Below are 17,900 nucleotides of genomic sequence, written 5' to 3' on the forward strand. Positions count from 1 at the left end.
ATTCCCTCATTAACATTTATAATTTAACAGTGATTGCTAATCCTGTACATACTCATATTGTTCTTGACAGTGAGGCCATGCTGCTATTTTTACTCCACCACTTTGTGAGTAAAGTGCTCCTCCCCTGGGTTCGGAACAGGATCGTGCCGACAACCACCTCAAGTCACGAAAGCTGTAAGCCACGTTATTTCTCTTGCTTTTTTTGTATACTTTGTTTTATGTAACAGATTCATGACATTTAGGCAAGAACTACACTGCGTGTAACAGTGAGACTTCCTAAAATGCCACGGCGGCAGTGAGGGGATGAGCCTTTGAACATTAAATATGGACAAGACAGGGGGTGAGCAGGAGGAAATAGACAGGGGAAGCACTGTGTCATGCTCTCCCGGAGCATCTCCCCCAGTTCAGTGGAGTGAGCAACAAAAAGCTTCGTCTCCTTGAGCAAACCGTGGGCTTATGTAACCTGATTTGACCTGCTGGTTTCGTGACGGAGCTGTCTTCAGATACCGTATGAGAATCTGACACAGAGCCTCCGGTTCTCTTTCAAACACGATACCCTCTCGGTTCTCTCATCACCATGGCGACAAAACTATTTACTCAGAATAACAGATGTACTTACCCAGTAGAGATGGACTGATAATAATGGCAGTGATTAATTAACTAATGTGGAAAGAGACTCCTTCTCAAATCATTTCTGGCGTTTCCTTCTCTTTTTTGCTTTTTTTTCTATTTATGTCCATGAATATATTCCATCACATTACATTACATTTCATTTAGCTGATGCTTTTATCCAAAGCGACTTACAATAAGTGCATTCAACCATGAGGGTACAAACCCAGAACAACAAGAATCAAGAAAGTACAATTTTCTTCAAGAAAGCCAAACTACAGAGTGCTACGTGTAGGTTTGTTTAAACTTTTATTCAAGGAACAGTCGGTATAGGTGTGTTTTAATAAGTTAGCAATATACTCAAATATAGGTCAACTTAATTTATAGTAGGAGCATATATTTAAATAATTTATTCATCCATAAATTAGTCACTTGATGCACTGCAATATGAAAATGGTTGTATCAACTTAAAATATAGTGTAACTTGTTAACTGTACGTTGAACCTAACAAAATGGCTAACTTTGTCTTTGAAATAACTTAAATCAGTTTGATTTTACTGAATGTTTTTTAAGTTGGTTTGCATTAATTTACAAAAACAAAAAAATACGTTGTGAAAAACAAAAATGAAACTTAAATAAACATAATAATTATAGTAAAACAAAAAAGACTGAAATAGATAGATAAATAATGAATTGATAAAGACATAGTTTCTGATGATTCGCCATAACTTCTTGCAAGAGGAGATGGTGATAAATATTACTGCTGTAGACAGAGACATATTTAATAATGTATTCCATAAGTATACTCAGATATGGATTTTCATAGGTTATTAATGTATGTATATAGATATAGATATAAAGAGAGAGAGAGAGAGAGAGAGAGAGAAAAAGAGAGAGCATTTATAAACTAAACTACGTCGTATAAAAATGCATATTCTAATCTTTTATTTGAACTCTCTATAAACTTACTTTAATTTGAGACAGAATATTGCATTAATGTACAATTGTAAAACCAGAATTCTGAATACCATCAGCAAAAATTGACCTCATACGAACAAAGTGATACAGTTGAAGTGGAAAAAACATATCACAGTAAGTGAATGCAGCCTTGAATTTTCTTTTCTGAGGCAGAGTCAAGATGTACTGATTCAATACAGGTTCTTTTTCAATATGACTTCTTGCAAGATATCATATTATAATAATACCCTGTGATAATGTCTATGGATTGTAAAGTAAAACGCTGCAGGTTACATGAACTTAAGAAATACATTTGCCACAAAGATGTGGGCTCCAGCTATAAACCATGAACCATCAACTTTAACCTGTTCCTTTTTATCTCCTTTTCATGGTGTGTGGAATTGTATAAAGGCTCTGGAATACGGTAGAAGAAATAGCTTGAGACAGCCTGAGAGTGAAGAGGCACCAATGTACGACAGGAGGAGGGAACAGAGAGGAGAGAGGGCGGGTACGCGGTGGTGGTTGCTCTCTGCAGTACAGATCTGCTGAGAGCGCCAGAGCAGAGCTTCTCCACAGACCACAGCTGCAGGGCTCCCACTGCAGAGAACAGGAGGAAACATACATGCTGGGAGGAAGGAACTGATACCTCTCAAGACTACAAGAGAGAAGAAGAGACAAAGAGCTAGGGGAAGAAACGGTTGATCAGAAGAAAAACACCAGGAGGAGGAGAGAAAGAAGTGGACAAGGTTTTGCTGCTTGTTTCTTGGACATTCAATAATTTATCATCTGACTCATTTTGCCTTGTGGAACACAACTTTGCTTTTTTTTGTTGTTGTTTAACGTACAGGACGGTGTTTTTCCTCCAACCTCTCCAACTATCTGATTCCTTTGGGCAGTTCCAGCAATACCTGCTTCTAAACTTCACCGATGTGCGTGTGATTTTGTGTCTTTGGGCGTGCGAGCACCTTATTCTGACTGAGTGAGAGAAACGAGTGACTTCAGAGGTAGATGTGGAAGTGAATACACACCGTTTTGTTTTTAATCTCCAGTTGAAAGCTTTACTTTGATCAACTATCCCAATTCTTTTTCACCTTCACCTTCATCATGACGTATTTCACAACAACTACTGAGAAAGACTCCTCTTCGCTTTAAGGATTGTGCTCCACACTATAGAAACTTACATCCTGAAGGAGCATCTGCAAGTTCAACCCTTTTTTTTTCTTTAATACACTGGAGGAAGCATTTTTGTCTGTGGTGAAGCCCCGGCCCCATCTGCCCCATCGGCCCCTGCCTCTACCTCAGGATGGCTGGCTGTACCAGACGCTGCAGGCAGGGGGTGCTCAAGTTAATCCAGTCCCTGCAGAGATTGGTCTCAGGCACCCTTGTAAAAGGTACTGTGGCTTTTTACCCTGACACCCTTTCACTCAGATGTTCATATACACACTTCCCATCTTGTGATTTGATACGATATGATATATGTGAGAGGACTGCAGCTAACCTTAAATAAATTACAAGTCTCTGCTGGTACAATCTACTGGTGTTGTCATATAGCGCAATACTGCGGGTCACTGGTGCAGCCGAGTGGACAAGGTCAGGACTCAATTAAGAAAAAGTTGTAAAGTTTCCTTTGAGATTCTGCTGCACGTCGACATGATTGCATCACTTCATTTCTGCAGATTTAGCTCCTCTCCTGTTCTACCACATATCAACAGTGCTTTCCTGGATTCAGATCTTGTGACTGTGGGAAAGTCACTGAAATTCAGCTTGACCCAACTATTGCTGGGATACGGTGAATTGTAATGCTGGGAATAGCCAGTAGAAGATGGGTTAACTGTGGCCCTGACTTATAATGGGTCAGGGTTGTGGTTATTAGGTTTGCTGACTGTGCAGGCCAGGGTCAGCAACAACTCTCACATTGATCGGTTGTGAGAGGGCCAAACTGTGCCAAGAAAATAGTTCCCGTCATCACCACCGACAGGTAGGTTGGGTCCGTGGATTCATGCTGTTGATGGCAAATTCCTTTCAAGGATTTCCGACTTGGATTTTGGCTGAGAGAGAATAACTGAAAATGCTTTTTGAAATTGTGAGTCAGTCTCCGTTTTTTAAAGCACCAAAGAGGTAATTAAAACAAAAGTTATTGGAAAATAAGCCCTTGAACTAACATCAGTGTAATAAAAACAAACTGAAATGACAGAAACCGAAATTGTATTTGCTTTGACAGAAAGTGGTGCCGACCAAAGACTGTATACAGATGGACGGCACGACAGCTCCCCAAAAGGGAAGCCAAAGCATCAATTGACTCCTGGTGGCAGGCTTGAGTATAGGTCATAAACCCCGCCTCCTCCATGTTAGTGGATGGGGCATGGGCCAAAGTGAATTGTCAAAGTAATTTTTCACAAAGCTGGTAATTTACATTGATGAATGTTTAAGTGTTCATTTTTCATTTAAGTTTGGTTTTAAATAGTTATTTGATGATCATAATACGGGCTAAACCATCAACGATTCACTATTGGTCGAGCAAGTGCATGGGCGGGGCCTCGATGCCGCATCTTCATCCCCTGATCACTACTGCACAGACTCTGGCTCTAAATTACTTCTTCGAGGAGAAAATCTTTATATACAGTCTGGTACAAACAAACTCACATCTAACGCATCAACCTTTTAGTTTGTGTGTGTGTGTGGGGGGTGAGTTGCTCTATGCAGTGAGTTCTCGCAATTCATTACGTCATGTACTGACACATTTAAGATCTGGATGATAAGGACATGTCCGCATCATCTGTATGAACCTCTTAAACATCATTTGTGAGACACCCTCAGCCTCTCTTCAGGTTCATGTTTGTTTGTGTTAATGGCCTGAAGTCCGACTTTCTCCTCTTGACCTCTTCACCCTGAGGTTGAAAGTCTCTTTTCACCTGAGCAGCAAAAGTATAACTGCTGAGTCAGAGTGTGGCTGAGTGTCAGTCTTGACTGATAAAACACTGCAGAAACCCCATCATGTCTTAAAATGTGAAAATGTACACACACACACACACATATAGCCACACATACACACACTGCTCCAATACACATAGTCACCAGTTGCTAACTTCACATTCAGAAACATTTGGGTCATGTCACTATATAGCTGCAAATGATTTGCAGTCATATCCACTGCCAGGAACTGATTTCTTACAGGGCACAGCAGTCTAAGCGCAGATAAGGGCAAACCACCTTCAACAGAGAAAACTGCCAGGAAAACACATACATGCAGGGCCGTCACATTGTTTATTCAAAGGCAGTTAGGTAAGGTGGGCAGGGAGGTGGCAGGTCCTGTTCCATTGGTGGATGAGGGGGGAGTGAGTGGAACTGGCAGGCAGGTGAGGAGATGGAAAGCAGGCAAGCAAAACGCTACTGCAGGAGTTAACTGAGAACTTAAATACCCTATTCAAGAGGTTTACTCTAATGAGGTGAGCAGATGATCTGGCCAAGAGTGGATGAAAGGTGCAGGGTTTAAATACACTGCAGGGTAGACTGTAGATGAGAAGCAGGTGCACAGCAAGGAGGAGGAGGTGGAGGTGGAGAAGCTTAACCAGGTAATGAGGAGGCAGGACTGGAGACTGATCAGCTACGATGCTGCAACCATGGCCGTTCCATTATTTCCAGTGTAGCAAGCGATTTTGAAGAGGAAAGCTGAACCTGTTTTATTTTTAATGATCCTACTCACGCATTGCCTAGTTTCTGTCAAAAACATGAAACATGAATGCAACTGACAGGAGCAGCAATATCACCGCTTCACATGTGAAGTTTTCACTGTTTCATCTTCATACCGAGGAAAGGACCAAACTCTCGGACAATTGACACTTTGTTATGACTGTTCAAATCTATTTCACCTATAGTTCACTTCTGGTAATTGTCCAGTATTTATAATATATTGCATCATGCATTTTGCATCTGTTATTTAAAAGAATAAAAACCACAGAAAGGAAAGTGCAGTGAAAGCAGCTGAGAGTGAAACTACAGTAGACACTCTGAACAGGAGAAGTTGTCTACTGTGCTATTCTGAAAGTAATGCTGCCTACTCATGGCTGCACGGGTTGACAATCTAGGTCATGTAACGCATCTGTAATATCAAAAAACTGAGGGACTGTGCACCCGCCATCCTTTTATATTACAAATTATAATCTTTCTTTACTTGCTGCAAAGTGACTCGTTTTAAATAATTTTGACTAATTACCAAAGTAAAATACCTTTAGAAGGAGAAAGAAGGAAACTGCTCTTCACCGTGCCCTCCGCCTCTCTGACGTTATTTGTGGACGGCTGCAGGTTTGTCCTCTGTGTTCTCAGAGGATGAGCAGTTTGTGAAATGAAGTGTGAATTTTATTGAACGTCTGGTCTCTTCACCCCCTAAATGTTTTTTGTGCTTTGCTGATCACAGTTCATGGGCCTGACCTGTTACTTAAGGATAAGATGGATTTGGCAGCACAGTGGCCATATCTTTATTTTACACTATAATTCAATTTCACTGAGTTTATATCTTCTGGTGAAAATATCAAGTTAGAAATTGTGTAAAATAGGGCCCATTGACATTATTCAAAGTTGCATAACGTGAAAAGATATGTGTATAGTTGTTTAACTAAGCAACAGTACACAGTGTGATGTGCAGTTTGTGTTTCAAAGTGGGAATTGTGCTATTGTAGCTTCCTGTTGTAATGTATCTCTGATAAAGCTCAGATTACCTTGCTCAAGCTTTTATTTTTATTTCATTTAAAATGGATTGACACACAAACAGGAAAGCTTACAATACATTAAATATAAAAGTCCAAAAAGGCCTCAAGAAGCAACCTGAAAAATATATAAACTAACATAAACATAAATGAAAGATATTATATAGATATGCATAAGATATCATATATTTATTTTAAGGCTTCTGTGTTTTATTGTGTCATAACGTACTCATGGCAGTGTGATTGTTTCCATAAATGCAAAGAAACCCATTAAGAACAAAGCCATTAGAATTCCATCTGAAAAGTAAACTATTATGACAATTAGATGTATAATGTGAGGATATAAAGGCTCAAATAGTAATTTCTGTTCCCCATGAATATAAGAAGTTTGAGTTAAACAGCAGCCTATTAGAAAATCAATATGTACATCTATGTTTTTTTAACCCAATGTTCATGCCTGCAGATTAATGATGAATGAAGTCTAATGTAAAAAAAAACATGTCAAATGTTTCATACCCAAATTCTATGATGTTCGATAACTAGTTCACATGCTGAAAGATCAGGGTGTATAACCCAAGCTTGCAAGTTCTTGTTTATGTTTGGATCATATAGATTGAGCCCTTAATCCGTGTTCAAAGTACATTTTTACTATGTTCTAAACCAGAAATAAACATCAACAATTTATGCATGATTTATGTTATAAACATTCCATTTAATTGCAGTGGTCTTGTAAAGCAATATGCACCATGGACACTTTTACGTAGGCGCTGGGCACATACAAGACAGATTCAAACTGAAAGGGTTCTCAGTAGAGCAGTGTAGAGTGTAAACCTCCTCCAAGGCCAAACAGTCCTCTTGTTTTCTGATAATCTGTGAATCATTCTTGAAGAAAGTGGTGAAAATATCAAACAACAAAAAGCCCAACCTTGCAGATTTTCACGGAAATCTGTGTGGTAGTTTCTGCATAATTTTGCCGACAAACAAATCAACAAACCAACTGAGAGGGATGAAAACATCACCTCCTTGGCTGAGGTAACAACAGAATAGAGAGGAGTTGATCTCACACTGTAGGAGTAGAGTGTGAGACATGGCCTTTGTTCTGTCAGTGTGCAGTGGTTGCATTCCTGATAAAAAAACCTTTCTTTGCACCTTTAATCCTAATCGTGTCTCCGAACATCATCTCTGCACATTGCAGCAGCTATTGTATATGCATGGAAGAAGACGTGAAAATATGCACACACATGCATATTCAGTTTAGCACACGCGAGCTCTGTCAGGTAAGCCCCTCATCTCCAGCACAAATGTATCTGTAGTAGCTTGGTTTGTCGTGCACACTTGCCTGCACACACTTACAGTACATGCATATACATGAAGAGGGAAACTCTAGTTAAGAGTTGCTTGTTAACCTTAAAAAGGCTATTCTTACAAACTCAGCAACATGCACTGCATATGCATATCCTATTAGTCATTATTCTGACCTTTTCACTTCTGTTTCACATTGTTGCTTTGAGAAATAGAGTTATGTTAGTGGAGAGAGATTCGTAATGATCTGTAAGAATATAACCAACTGAAATGTAATGAGAAACCATTTTTGTGGGGTTGTCTGTGTTTAACGAATCTTATTCTGGTTCAAATCCCAGCTTGGCCGTGGTCGTTCTGTGTGAAGTTTGCATGTTTTCTCCGGATGCTCCGGCTTCCTCCCACAGTCAAACACATATAAACGCAGATTCAGGCCTGGTTGAATGGAGACTCTAAACTGTACGTTGGTGTAATGTGAGAGTGAATGATTGTTTTTCCTGTGATACATTGGCGACCTGTTCAGGGTGTGTCCCATCTCTCACCCAATGTCAGCTGAGATTGGGAAGTATAGTAGATAATGGAGGGAGGGATGGAGGGAATGATGGAGGGAGGGACAATAGGACAAATTGAAAAAAAGTGTTTTTGGATTGGATTTCTCCTCTGCATTTGGATATTTTTCTTCTGTGGTCGGATTTTGTCAGAATGAGTTAGCGTGTAGCGTTAACGTAGTGTTGACAATGAAATGATCTTGCCCCCAAAAAGAAAAATAGTAAAAGCTCTATGAAACATAGCTTTTAGAGGCTAATCTCACTAAATATAAGCAAGATGTAGGTACATTGTGCTTCATTACCACATGAATAACACACTGTGTAAGTGCATTGACTGTATCTTCTCCACATGTGCTGTCACAATAGCTTTGGGATTTTTGGAAAAACGCTAGAATCGTTTAACTAGGGCTGGGCGATATGCAAAAAATCTTACCATGTATCACATATCAGTCAGTATCGATATATACAACGATATAAATCAAATTACGATTTTGGTAATTTTGTTTTAATTGTCTTTGTGGGAACATGCTTTTGTCAGACTTTAAGCCACAGTATCTCCACACTACCGACCCTTCTTCTCAACGATGACCTTGTCTTGGGCTGTGTCCTGTAACTCTATTCCAGCCACATGATTGGTCGGGGGCAGCGCTATTGTGATTATCATTGTATGTACGTGTTGGCTGTCCAATCATGGATGGAATTAATTATTTCGACGTTGTATCGATCATGTCGAGGAAAAGTTATTTTGCGATAACTATCTTCATCATTTTGTCGCCCAGCCCTATGTTTAAATTTAAAATTGGGATTTGCAACCTTACCTTAATGTTTGTTTGACCCAAAAGTTATTTTGCTCAATGCACCATCTTTCCTGTCGACTCATCGGAAACAGCAGGAGCGAAAGGTGAAGGCAGGAACCCACTCATCCGGACTCGTGCTGCACCTGTCTCTCGCTATTACAAGTCACATGTGTCCTCTAAGTGCATAACCTTGCAGCAGGAGTCACAGCGTCCCACACTGCAGAGGGAGGTTCATAACTCAACTCCTGCACTACCACCATAAATTTAATGTTCTGACCAAAACTAAGGCAGAATATGTCCCTTGCGCTTTGCTGCATTTGTGAACCGTCCTTCCCCCAAATCTCTCCTTTCACTCTCTCTCTCCCTTTCTTTCTTTCTGCGGCTGTAAAAGCAGCACGAGGAGCTGACAGTATGTGTCCCTGCTTTTAATTTTTTACATCACCTCACTACAGTCTTTTATGTAACCGCCTCCTTCTAGATTTATTTTTACCTCTTGCCTCCTGTATCTCCCTGTGCCTTATTCCACACAGTAATTCTTTCCACCCTCGTTGTTTTACTGTACTGACACAGAATCCCCTGTTGATACTGTACAGGTGAGACTGTTTGATGCAGTGGACACTGTGTTGACAGCTGAGTTGTGTGGTACTGAACTAAAGATTCTGCCCAGATCTCCATGTTGTTGCAGTTTGTTAATTTTCCCCATGTTGTATTTAGTCCAGAGAAAAATGTGCTGTAAAGGCACAAACAGCTGGTTTATAAGTAAGACTATGCTCTGCTGCCACCTGCTGTTCAAAGACTCACACTACAAGCTAATGATTAGGGAGTGAGAGCTGGATAAGTGCTCTGCAGCTCTGTCTGCACAGTGTTTCCTCAGTGTGCTTACTCAGAACTTGCTGGCTTTTCCCTCTGTGCTCTGTGTGGCTTAGGAGAAGCAGGAGGGGGGGGGGTTGTCCACAAACCAAAAGGTTGGTGGTTTGATCCCCTTCTCCTCCATTCTGCATTGTATTGTTAAAAGCTTTCAGTGGTCGATAAGACTGAAAAGCAAAGTGCTATATAAATACTGTGCATTTATAATTTTCCATTTACATATAATCACATCGAGTCACTGGTATATTTTTTCAGAGAGTATATGTGTTGTTTTGAGCACGTAGGTGCAAACGTTTGTAGACAGTGTGGGGAGATAAAAGTACATTTTATATTCAATATTGAATATGTTTAATTTCAATGTATCATATTTGGTTATTTTTAATACAAAAAACGTAATAGAATTAGAGATTTATTTTGAACTATCCTATTCACATATCCCACTACTGATAAAAATGTATTTGTAATGATACATATTTAAAAATGGTCAATTATTATATTATTTTGTCCAACCAAAAATTTCACAATAGAAAACAAGGAAAAGTAGCCCTAGATGGTGACTTATATATTTATTTTATCTGTGAATTTTCTTTATTTATCAGTTTGTAATGGTGGTGCAGTGGTTTGCAGTGTGGTCGCACAAACATAAGTTCTGAGTTTGAACCATGGGCCCTATATTTCCCTCCCACTGTCCAAAGACAAGCAGATTACATTATTTGGTCATTCAAGGTCACGTGTATTACTGAGCTGCATTGACCCAAATGCAAGCAAAACCAGGAAGTGCAGAAAATCCAAGAAATCCAAATAGGTCATCTCACGAAGGAGACAGAGACCAAATACGGAGTTAGAGATAAGGAGGCACAGGTGAAACACGCTAGAGAGGAGGCAGAAAACCAGACAAAAGCAGGACAACACACAAGGCAAATCATTTCAAAGTAAGACAGGAACAAATATAATCAAAAACCAAACAATTGAAGAACAATCAACCATCAATACAGAAATTAGTCCCAAAAAAAAGTTCACAAAAGTCTTTAAAAGTCTTATACTGGAACATAATCTAGGCTCTTTGTTGCTCCTAGCTGTCAGTGTGAATTGTTGTATGTCAGCCTTGTGATACGCTGGGGACCTGGCGACCTGGACAAATAATACAGATGGATGAATTCATTTACTTGGTTTTTAATGTTGATATTAGCTTCAGTGATTCATCTATGACTTTCATTTATATGTTAAAACTAAGTCACGCAACTTTACAGGTAAATCCAGACTCGTTCCATGTCAGGGACCACATGTTGGAGAGAGATATAACATTTTTATAAACCTGTAGCCTTCCACATTGATTCATCCTGCTGCCCCTCTCTCTCTCTCTCTCTCTCACTCGTTGCCATCTCTCCTAATGCAAATAGTTCACATATGGAGTGTGCGGATGATAGAGAAATGTTAAGGTGAAGAAGAGAGTTGTGGAGACCTAATGAATCGAATGCAAACTCTTGTATAAACAAAGAAACAATGCTCAGCCCTGAAAGACCCAGCTCCTGTCAGAGAGGAAGGAGAGATCATTTACACTTTACTTCAAACTATAAACCTTTACTTCTTATTGAAAGAATGGTTTAGGTCAGATGTTCTCTGAAGGAAGTACTCAAACGTTTTACTGAAGTAAATAAAAAATGTACTGAGCTAAAAGTGCAACATTAGCTTTTCTACTTGAGTAGAAGTAACTACGTGCTTGTAAATATATTTTTAGAATAAAAAACACTTGCTGAGCGTAGCCTATTCCCTAATATATACTACATCATCATGGCTGAGTCTCTTCCAAAAGGGGTTTCCTCAGTGATGCTGCTGCTGCACTCGGATCTTAATTAGCAAAAAAATATATAAAAAAATGTATGTGTAACATAAAGTAATGATTTATAAAAATATAGTGGCACAGAGTATTACAGATATTTGTTGTTATAAGTAGAAGACAATCTATGCTCCTACTCTAAGCCTGGTTGATTGGAGAAAATCTATCTACCGAAGTAAAGAAAAGATACAAGAAAAATATACTTTAGTACAGAAACCAAATAAATGTACTACATCCCATCACAGATTTCTTCACCTCTACCGGAATAATGAAATGAATGAAAGATGATCAAATAGAGTGAAAGGATGTAAGAAATCCAGATGTCATGCATCACGCCTGACACACTTTTCACTTTTCTGATGGGAGCTGACGTGTGAAGCTCAAGCACTTGGGACAAGAAAATGAAAGGATTATGAAGTCAGACTGCAGCGCAGTGCCCTCGATGCATGTCACAGTACAGAGTGATTCTGTGCAGGAAGGCAGTTCCAGATGGCACACATCTGTCACATCTTGGATAACATGGGATTTCTTCTTCTTTCTGTGTGTGTTTGGGAATGTGTGTATATTTCTGTCATAGGGAGACAAATTTCAGATTAAATACCAACAAGACTTTTGATTATGTAACCTTCACATAGTGTTATGTAACTTTACTGGCTTAGCTATGTGTTAATAGGTTCAATAAATGAGTTTAATAGTATGGTCAAGGAGCAATTATATTTATTAAGGTCTATTTAAGTTTTAATAGGTTGACATTTTAATATATATTTACTATTAATGTTGTCAAATATGTCAACAGACAAGTTAAAATGCCAAGAACCCCTATAAATAAGACACATGAGAGTGGTTTTGGTTGAAAGGAAACTTGGAGCCTTGATTTAAACTAAACACACCCAAAATATCGTCCTAGTTACTCATTTGTATGTATTTACTGACATTTGAAGAGACAAGTCTGACCATCCACTCCAGCCTAGTGAGTGATTTGATGTTTGCACCATTCCAGCAACAGTGTGGATACCACTTCAACTACAAAAAGCTGTTATTGCAACTTCATGGCTTCTCGTACAACAACCAATGGCACTTAATGACATCACCACAAGGTCAACCTTACGTTGCCACCAGCATTGTGTCCATGCTCACATTTTTCACATGGTTCTCATCTTCTATCAGTTTAACTCACTTGATGCCTGCTGCTGTTGCTGGCTGTGGAATTAATTATTTATATAATACTCATTTAAAACTGAATTAGAATATAGAGATAAATTAAATTTTCATCTTGTTGTGATGACACTTATGTCCATATGAAGTTGATCTGAAGAAAACCCTTGGACAGGTACGTCAAAGAAAAAATTTAGAAAACGGCCTGAAATGCCACTAAATCCAAAATGGCGGGCTTCCTGTAGGGTTTTTCCCATTGCACATCAAGACTTTTTTTTTGTCTAGTCCTGATACACCTGCTACGATTTTTTTTGGGCTAATTACTTTTTGGAGTTTTGAATTTCCTGCAAACTTTGGTAAGAATTTGAGCATGCCTAGGCCCTGAAAAAGCCCAAAAGGGAAATACAAATCCTTCTAAATACAACAGGGCCTCCCACCGTAGGTGCTCGGGCCCTAATTAAAAATTTTACAGTTACAGTTAATGTTTTAACAAGATAACTTATCATTAAAACACAAACATTTTCACATTATAACATAACTCATCAAATTTTAATGTTACAACGTATTATTGTTCAAACCTAAAACTAACAACGAGAGTTGTTTAACATGAAAACTTTTAGGTTTCAAAAATATGCTATCACATTACAATGTGAAAACGTACTGTCAAAACAAAACCTTCCACGTTACAACACATCCAAAATTATAACGTTATAACATATTATTGCTAGAACATAAATCTATGAGAGTTATGTTATTACTTTAAGTGGTATGTGCTAACAGTAAATTTTCATATTACACCCTTCATTTCTATACGTTTTTTAAATTAGTTATCCTGTCACAATGTGTACCAACAATAATCTTCTGAAAATGGTAGATTTAAGATTATATATTTTTAAAATATACACCACTACAATTCATAAACATAAAGGATATGAATATAACATACAAAACATTATTTGCACATTAATGCCTTCATGAAGTCCAATCTTACTATTGAGTTCCACAGACAAGGTACAACAATATAAAAGATGTAGGCACAATACTTTCCTCCATTTGTAATTATATGTTTTGGTATAGATAAACATATCAACTTTATATGTTGTGTCCTGCTGATTTCCGCATATTATACCAAATATAAAAGATGTGAGAAACAACCCTGTTGAATTCCACTGTACAGTAAAACTAAACTAGTGTCAGAAAGTGTAAAGAACCAGGAATCCTTGAGACAGATCTCTTGTAATAAGATGTAGTTTAGGCCACTTAACATTTATCTCAGTGCAAAATACTGAACCTGTGATCTGCTCCAAACAGTGGAGGCCTTGGACTGTAATCCTTAGAGTAGTGTGATGTGTAGAGACACTTCTTTAGTCTTTAATATATAAATCCAGCTGAGCTGTGACATGAAAGAATGACACAACAGATTCTGTATATATGCAGTTGTTTATTTCAATATTTCAACCATCGAAACACTTGATAAAATACTTGAATTAAAACCAACACCACATTATAACAGTAAACTTTACCATTCTTAAATAAAATTATCAGACAATAAGAATAGCTAGAAACACTTCACTGTGTACGTACATTTGTTGTTCTGTGAGGCCACCGTGACCTTTAACTACCAGATTCTAACCAGTTCATCCTTGAGTCCAAGTGAATGTTTCTACCGAATTTAAAGAAGTTCCCACTTGGCGTTCATGGGTTTCATGTTCTCGAGAATGGGACGGATGGACTAGTGAGTTTGAGGTACAGGTGTAATGATGAGAGGGGCGGAGTTTCTTCCATTATCATTTGGCTGAGGACAAAAGTATGGATAAAGTTTCTCTGTAAAACTGCAGCCTGTGATACAACCGATGCGTGATTTAGAGTCTACATTGTAAAAAGACACCTCACCTTTGTTGTAGTCTACAAATACGCCCAACTTCTGAAGCTCTTCTTTCAATATTTCAGGTATTGAGTCAGATGTTATATATTTGCCCTCAACTAATAAACAGGTCCAATATCCATTTTCAACTGAAGCACGTGCTGCGTTCTTTCTATCCACCGACTCCCTGATCACGCCAACAACCCAACGTATCTTTCCTTTCACCTGCACCTCAAAGTAAAACTTCCCCGTCGTGAATCCCTCTTTTGCCAAAACCTGACAAAGTGCATGAAATCTCTTTGGATTGTCGGTAACTTTGTACTTTTCCATGTTGTCTTCTACTGTAACTTGTTTTCCGTCTTCGCTTATGACAAGTGAGTACTTTGCAGTGTCGGGGTCAAGGGTCAAGACGACCGCGTGCTCTCTCATTCTTTTCATTCTGATCTCAGGAATCTCTTCCATTATTTCATTGACTCTCAGTTTCAGCTGAGTCAGGTCTCCTCGCGTTGCCTGGAAAGACAGGTCAGGGCCGAGATCTGTGTCGGGGCAGCTCTTGTGTGGAGGTTTGGACAAGGTCGGGAAGCTCTGGAGGAAACGATAGTGATCTTCTGAATGTGACAGATGTTCCAGCTGACTGCTTCGGCTCTTGAGCTCAGTGACTTCCCTCCTCAGTTCTTTGAGAAACTCTTCACCCTTTTGCTTTATTGCACTGTGCCTCTGCTCTATCACCTCAAGTAGCTCGGCCTGGCTGGCCTGAATGGACTGGATCAACTCGGTGAACACCTGCACGGTGGCTTTTTCCTCTTTTTCAAAATCTACCTGGCTGACATAGAGTATGTTTTCAACCTTCGCTATCTTCTCAATCCGTGTCTGTAGCAGCTTCTGGATATTTGCCTGGGCCTCGTCTTTTGTTGCTGCCACTTTTTCATATTGCTCCTCCAGGGGGACGGCGTTGTGACCCTTGTGATCGGCTTTCAAACACAGGACACAAATGAAGGTCTGCTCCTTCAAGCAGTACAGCTCTGTCATCTTGTTGTGTGTCTTGCACATCCTGTCGTCGAGATTCTTCACTGGCTCTAATAATGTGTGACCTTTTAGCCGAGCAACTCTCCGATGCGGCTCCAGGTGTGACTCACAGAAAGAAGTCAGACACGTCAGGCAAGATTTAACAGCCTTTTCTTTTATCTCAGAGCAGATGTCACAAAGAACGTCAACCTCCAGAAGCTGTGGGCCTGGAGTCGAGGCTTTGACTTGGACCGACTTCTTAAACTCATCAGCTAACTCTGAGATGAAAGTGTTGACTCGGAGTTCAGGTCTTTTGGAGAATTTTTGCTTGCACATCGGACACTGGCAAGTATCCCCGCTGTCCCAGTACGTGTTGATACATGTGCTGCAGAAGTTGTGTCCACACTGGATCGTGACTGGGTCTGTGAACACGTCCAGACAGATGGAACACAGTAACCTCTCCTCTGACAGCAGAGAGCTGGCCGATGCCATATCTGGACAAAAACATGTTGGCAGTTATGACTCATATCTGTGCTGAATAATCTGTTAGATTTAATGGAAGATTTTAATTTACCTGTGAAGTTTGCGAGGTTTAAAAGCAGCAGCTTGAAGTGTCGAGCAAACTGTAACTTTCCTCGTTGAGTTTCATTTCAGCATGATGACGCTGGTGAGGGCCCCTCCCCTGCTGCGCTGCTCCACTTCCTGGCTTCGTTTAACTCTTTCCACGCTGCTCACATTGGAAACTCACATTTCGCCCCCTCCTCCTCCTCATGCAGCGCTGAGGGCCAAATGGCTGCAGCCACTTCTCCTCTGACCCACAGCATCAGACAAACAGGTAATGACGCTGTGTGAGCAGTCCCCCGACGTTGTTTGGTGATATATTAACCACAACATTAGCACTTCTCGTTCCCTGCTAGTAACAAAATGCTTAACAAGTACAAAAATACAAAAAAATGAAGTTGATACGATGAAAGCCCTGGTACAAGTACATCAAAGTAAAAATGTGGAATATGGCCAAAATTGCCACTAAATGCACAATAGCAGGCTTCCTGTGGTGTTTTTCCAATTGCACCTGAGACTTTTTTGTTTGTCTGGTCATGATACACCTGTGTATTGATTTTTGTGAAGATCGGTCAATGTGAACATGTTCCGGGGGTCTCGGGGGCACTGTTGAGCCATTTTGCGACGGCCATTGAAAATTCCTCCAGAATGCGTACATTTTCACCACTTTCTATCTTTCTGCAAATTTTGGTAAGAATTTGAGCATGGTAAAGCCCTCAAAAAGCCAATTCATTTGCCTGAATAATAATAATAATAATCCTTACAATTTCAATAGGGCCTCACCTGACCTTTGATCAGTGCTCGGGCCCTAATTAGCTGGGGACAGCTTATGCTTTTTGGGACAAAAGTGTCCCTGGTGATAGTTAGGATTAGGGCAACAGGGTGTGGGTCAGACTTTTCATGTGGAATGGAAGAGGATGTAATGAAAAAACTTGGGTAAACTGAGGGGAGATTGTTTGAATTAAATTAAAGTGTAATTAATATTTTGTAGAAAAATTTAAGGAAATGGCTAAATGAGATGCATGTGGGTTAAAGGATCTGTAGGGGTGAAAGTATATTTTTAAATTTTTTTATTTGATTCATGTGACTGTATTAGAATGGGAGAAAATAAATCCAAAAAGAAAAAGTGGTATGTAAAACACTTTGTGTGTTTATTAGAATTATCCATTATTATTAAATTATTAAAATTACGTTATAATTAATCCGTACAAAACAAGTTCTTACCTCAACTACACATTTGCAGCCACAGGACGACTTTATCCCTAACCTTGATCGTGAACAATTCATGCCAAACCCTAACCTGACCCCGTAACCTTAACCTTAACTTCAGAAATGATGTTTTGCCTCATTAGGATCAGGCTTTGGTCTCCATGAGGTCCACTGGTCCCGACAACATCTGTGTTTATGCTGGAAAAGACTTAACAGGACATTATATTGATTTCATGGAGAGTAACTAACCTTAATCCTTCTGGCATAACCATTTAACCTTAAAATAACCCTTAACTTAATAACCTGAAATGAAAAATGTACTTAAACTCAACATTTCTTTACCTCAAAATATAATGATTCACATTACGAGGACTTATTCTCTCCCCATTCAAACAGCATTCATTAGGCCAGGCTTAACTATGAGGTAATAAATATGCAATTTTTGAATGACTACAGAGTTCAAGCTTTTAAACCCCTGATGTAACAAAT

General features: G+C 39.3%; 2 protein-coding genes across 2 annotated transcripts in view; one reads left to right on the forward strand and one right to left on the reverse strand.

Moving 5' to 3' along the window:
* The first annotated feature begins 2,869 nt into the window (after positions 1-2,869).
* Positions 2,870-17,900, forward strand: part of kcnip1b (Kv channel interacting protein 1 b) — a 30,567-nt gene continuing 15,536 nt past the window's right edge. Inside the window, exon 1 of the mRNA XM_061085926.1 lies at positions 2,870-2,957. Within this exon, the coding sequence (XP_060941909.1) occupies positions 2,870-2,957 (88 nt within the window). The remainder of the gene's footprint in view (positions 2,958-17,900) is intronic.
* On the reverse strand, positions 14,238-16,283 carry LOC133019409 (E3 ubiquitin-protein ligase TRIM21-like). Its single transcript, XM_061085891.1, has 2 exons — positions 16,216-16,283; positions 14,238-16,135 (listed from the first exon to the last, which is right to left on the reverse strand). The coding sequence occupies exon 2, from the start codon at positions 16,131-16,133 to the stop codon at positions 14,505-14,507; it is 1,629 nt and encodes a 542-aa protein (XP_060941874.1). The 5' UTR covers positions 16,134-16,135; positions 16,216-16,283; the 3' UTR covers positions 14,238-14,504.

Source organism: Limanda limanda, chromosome 14, assembly GCF_963576545.1.
Source record: "Limanda limanda chromosome 14, fLimLim1.1, whole genome shotgun sequence".
NCBI classification, from domain to species: Eukaryota; Metazoa; Chordata; class Actinopteri; order Pleuronectiformes; family Pleuronectidae; genus Limanda; species Limanda limanda.

Bases quoted from the DNA above. Each gene is read 5' to 3' on its own strand.
- LOC133019409 (XM_061085891.1), bottom strand. From the start codon at position 16,133: ATGGCATCGGCCAGCTCTCTGCTGTCAGAGGAGAGGTTACTGTGTTCC.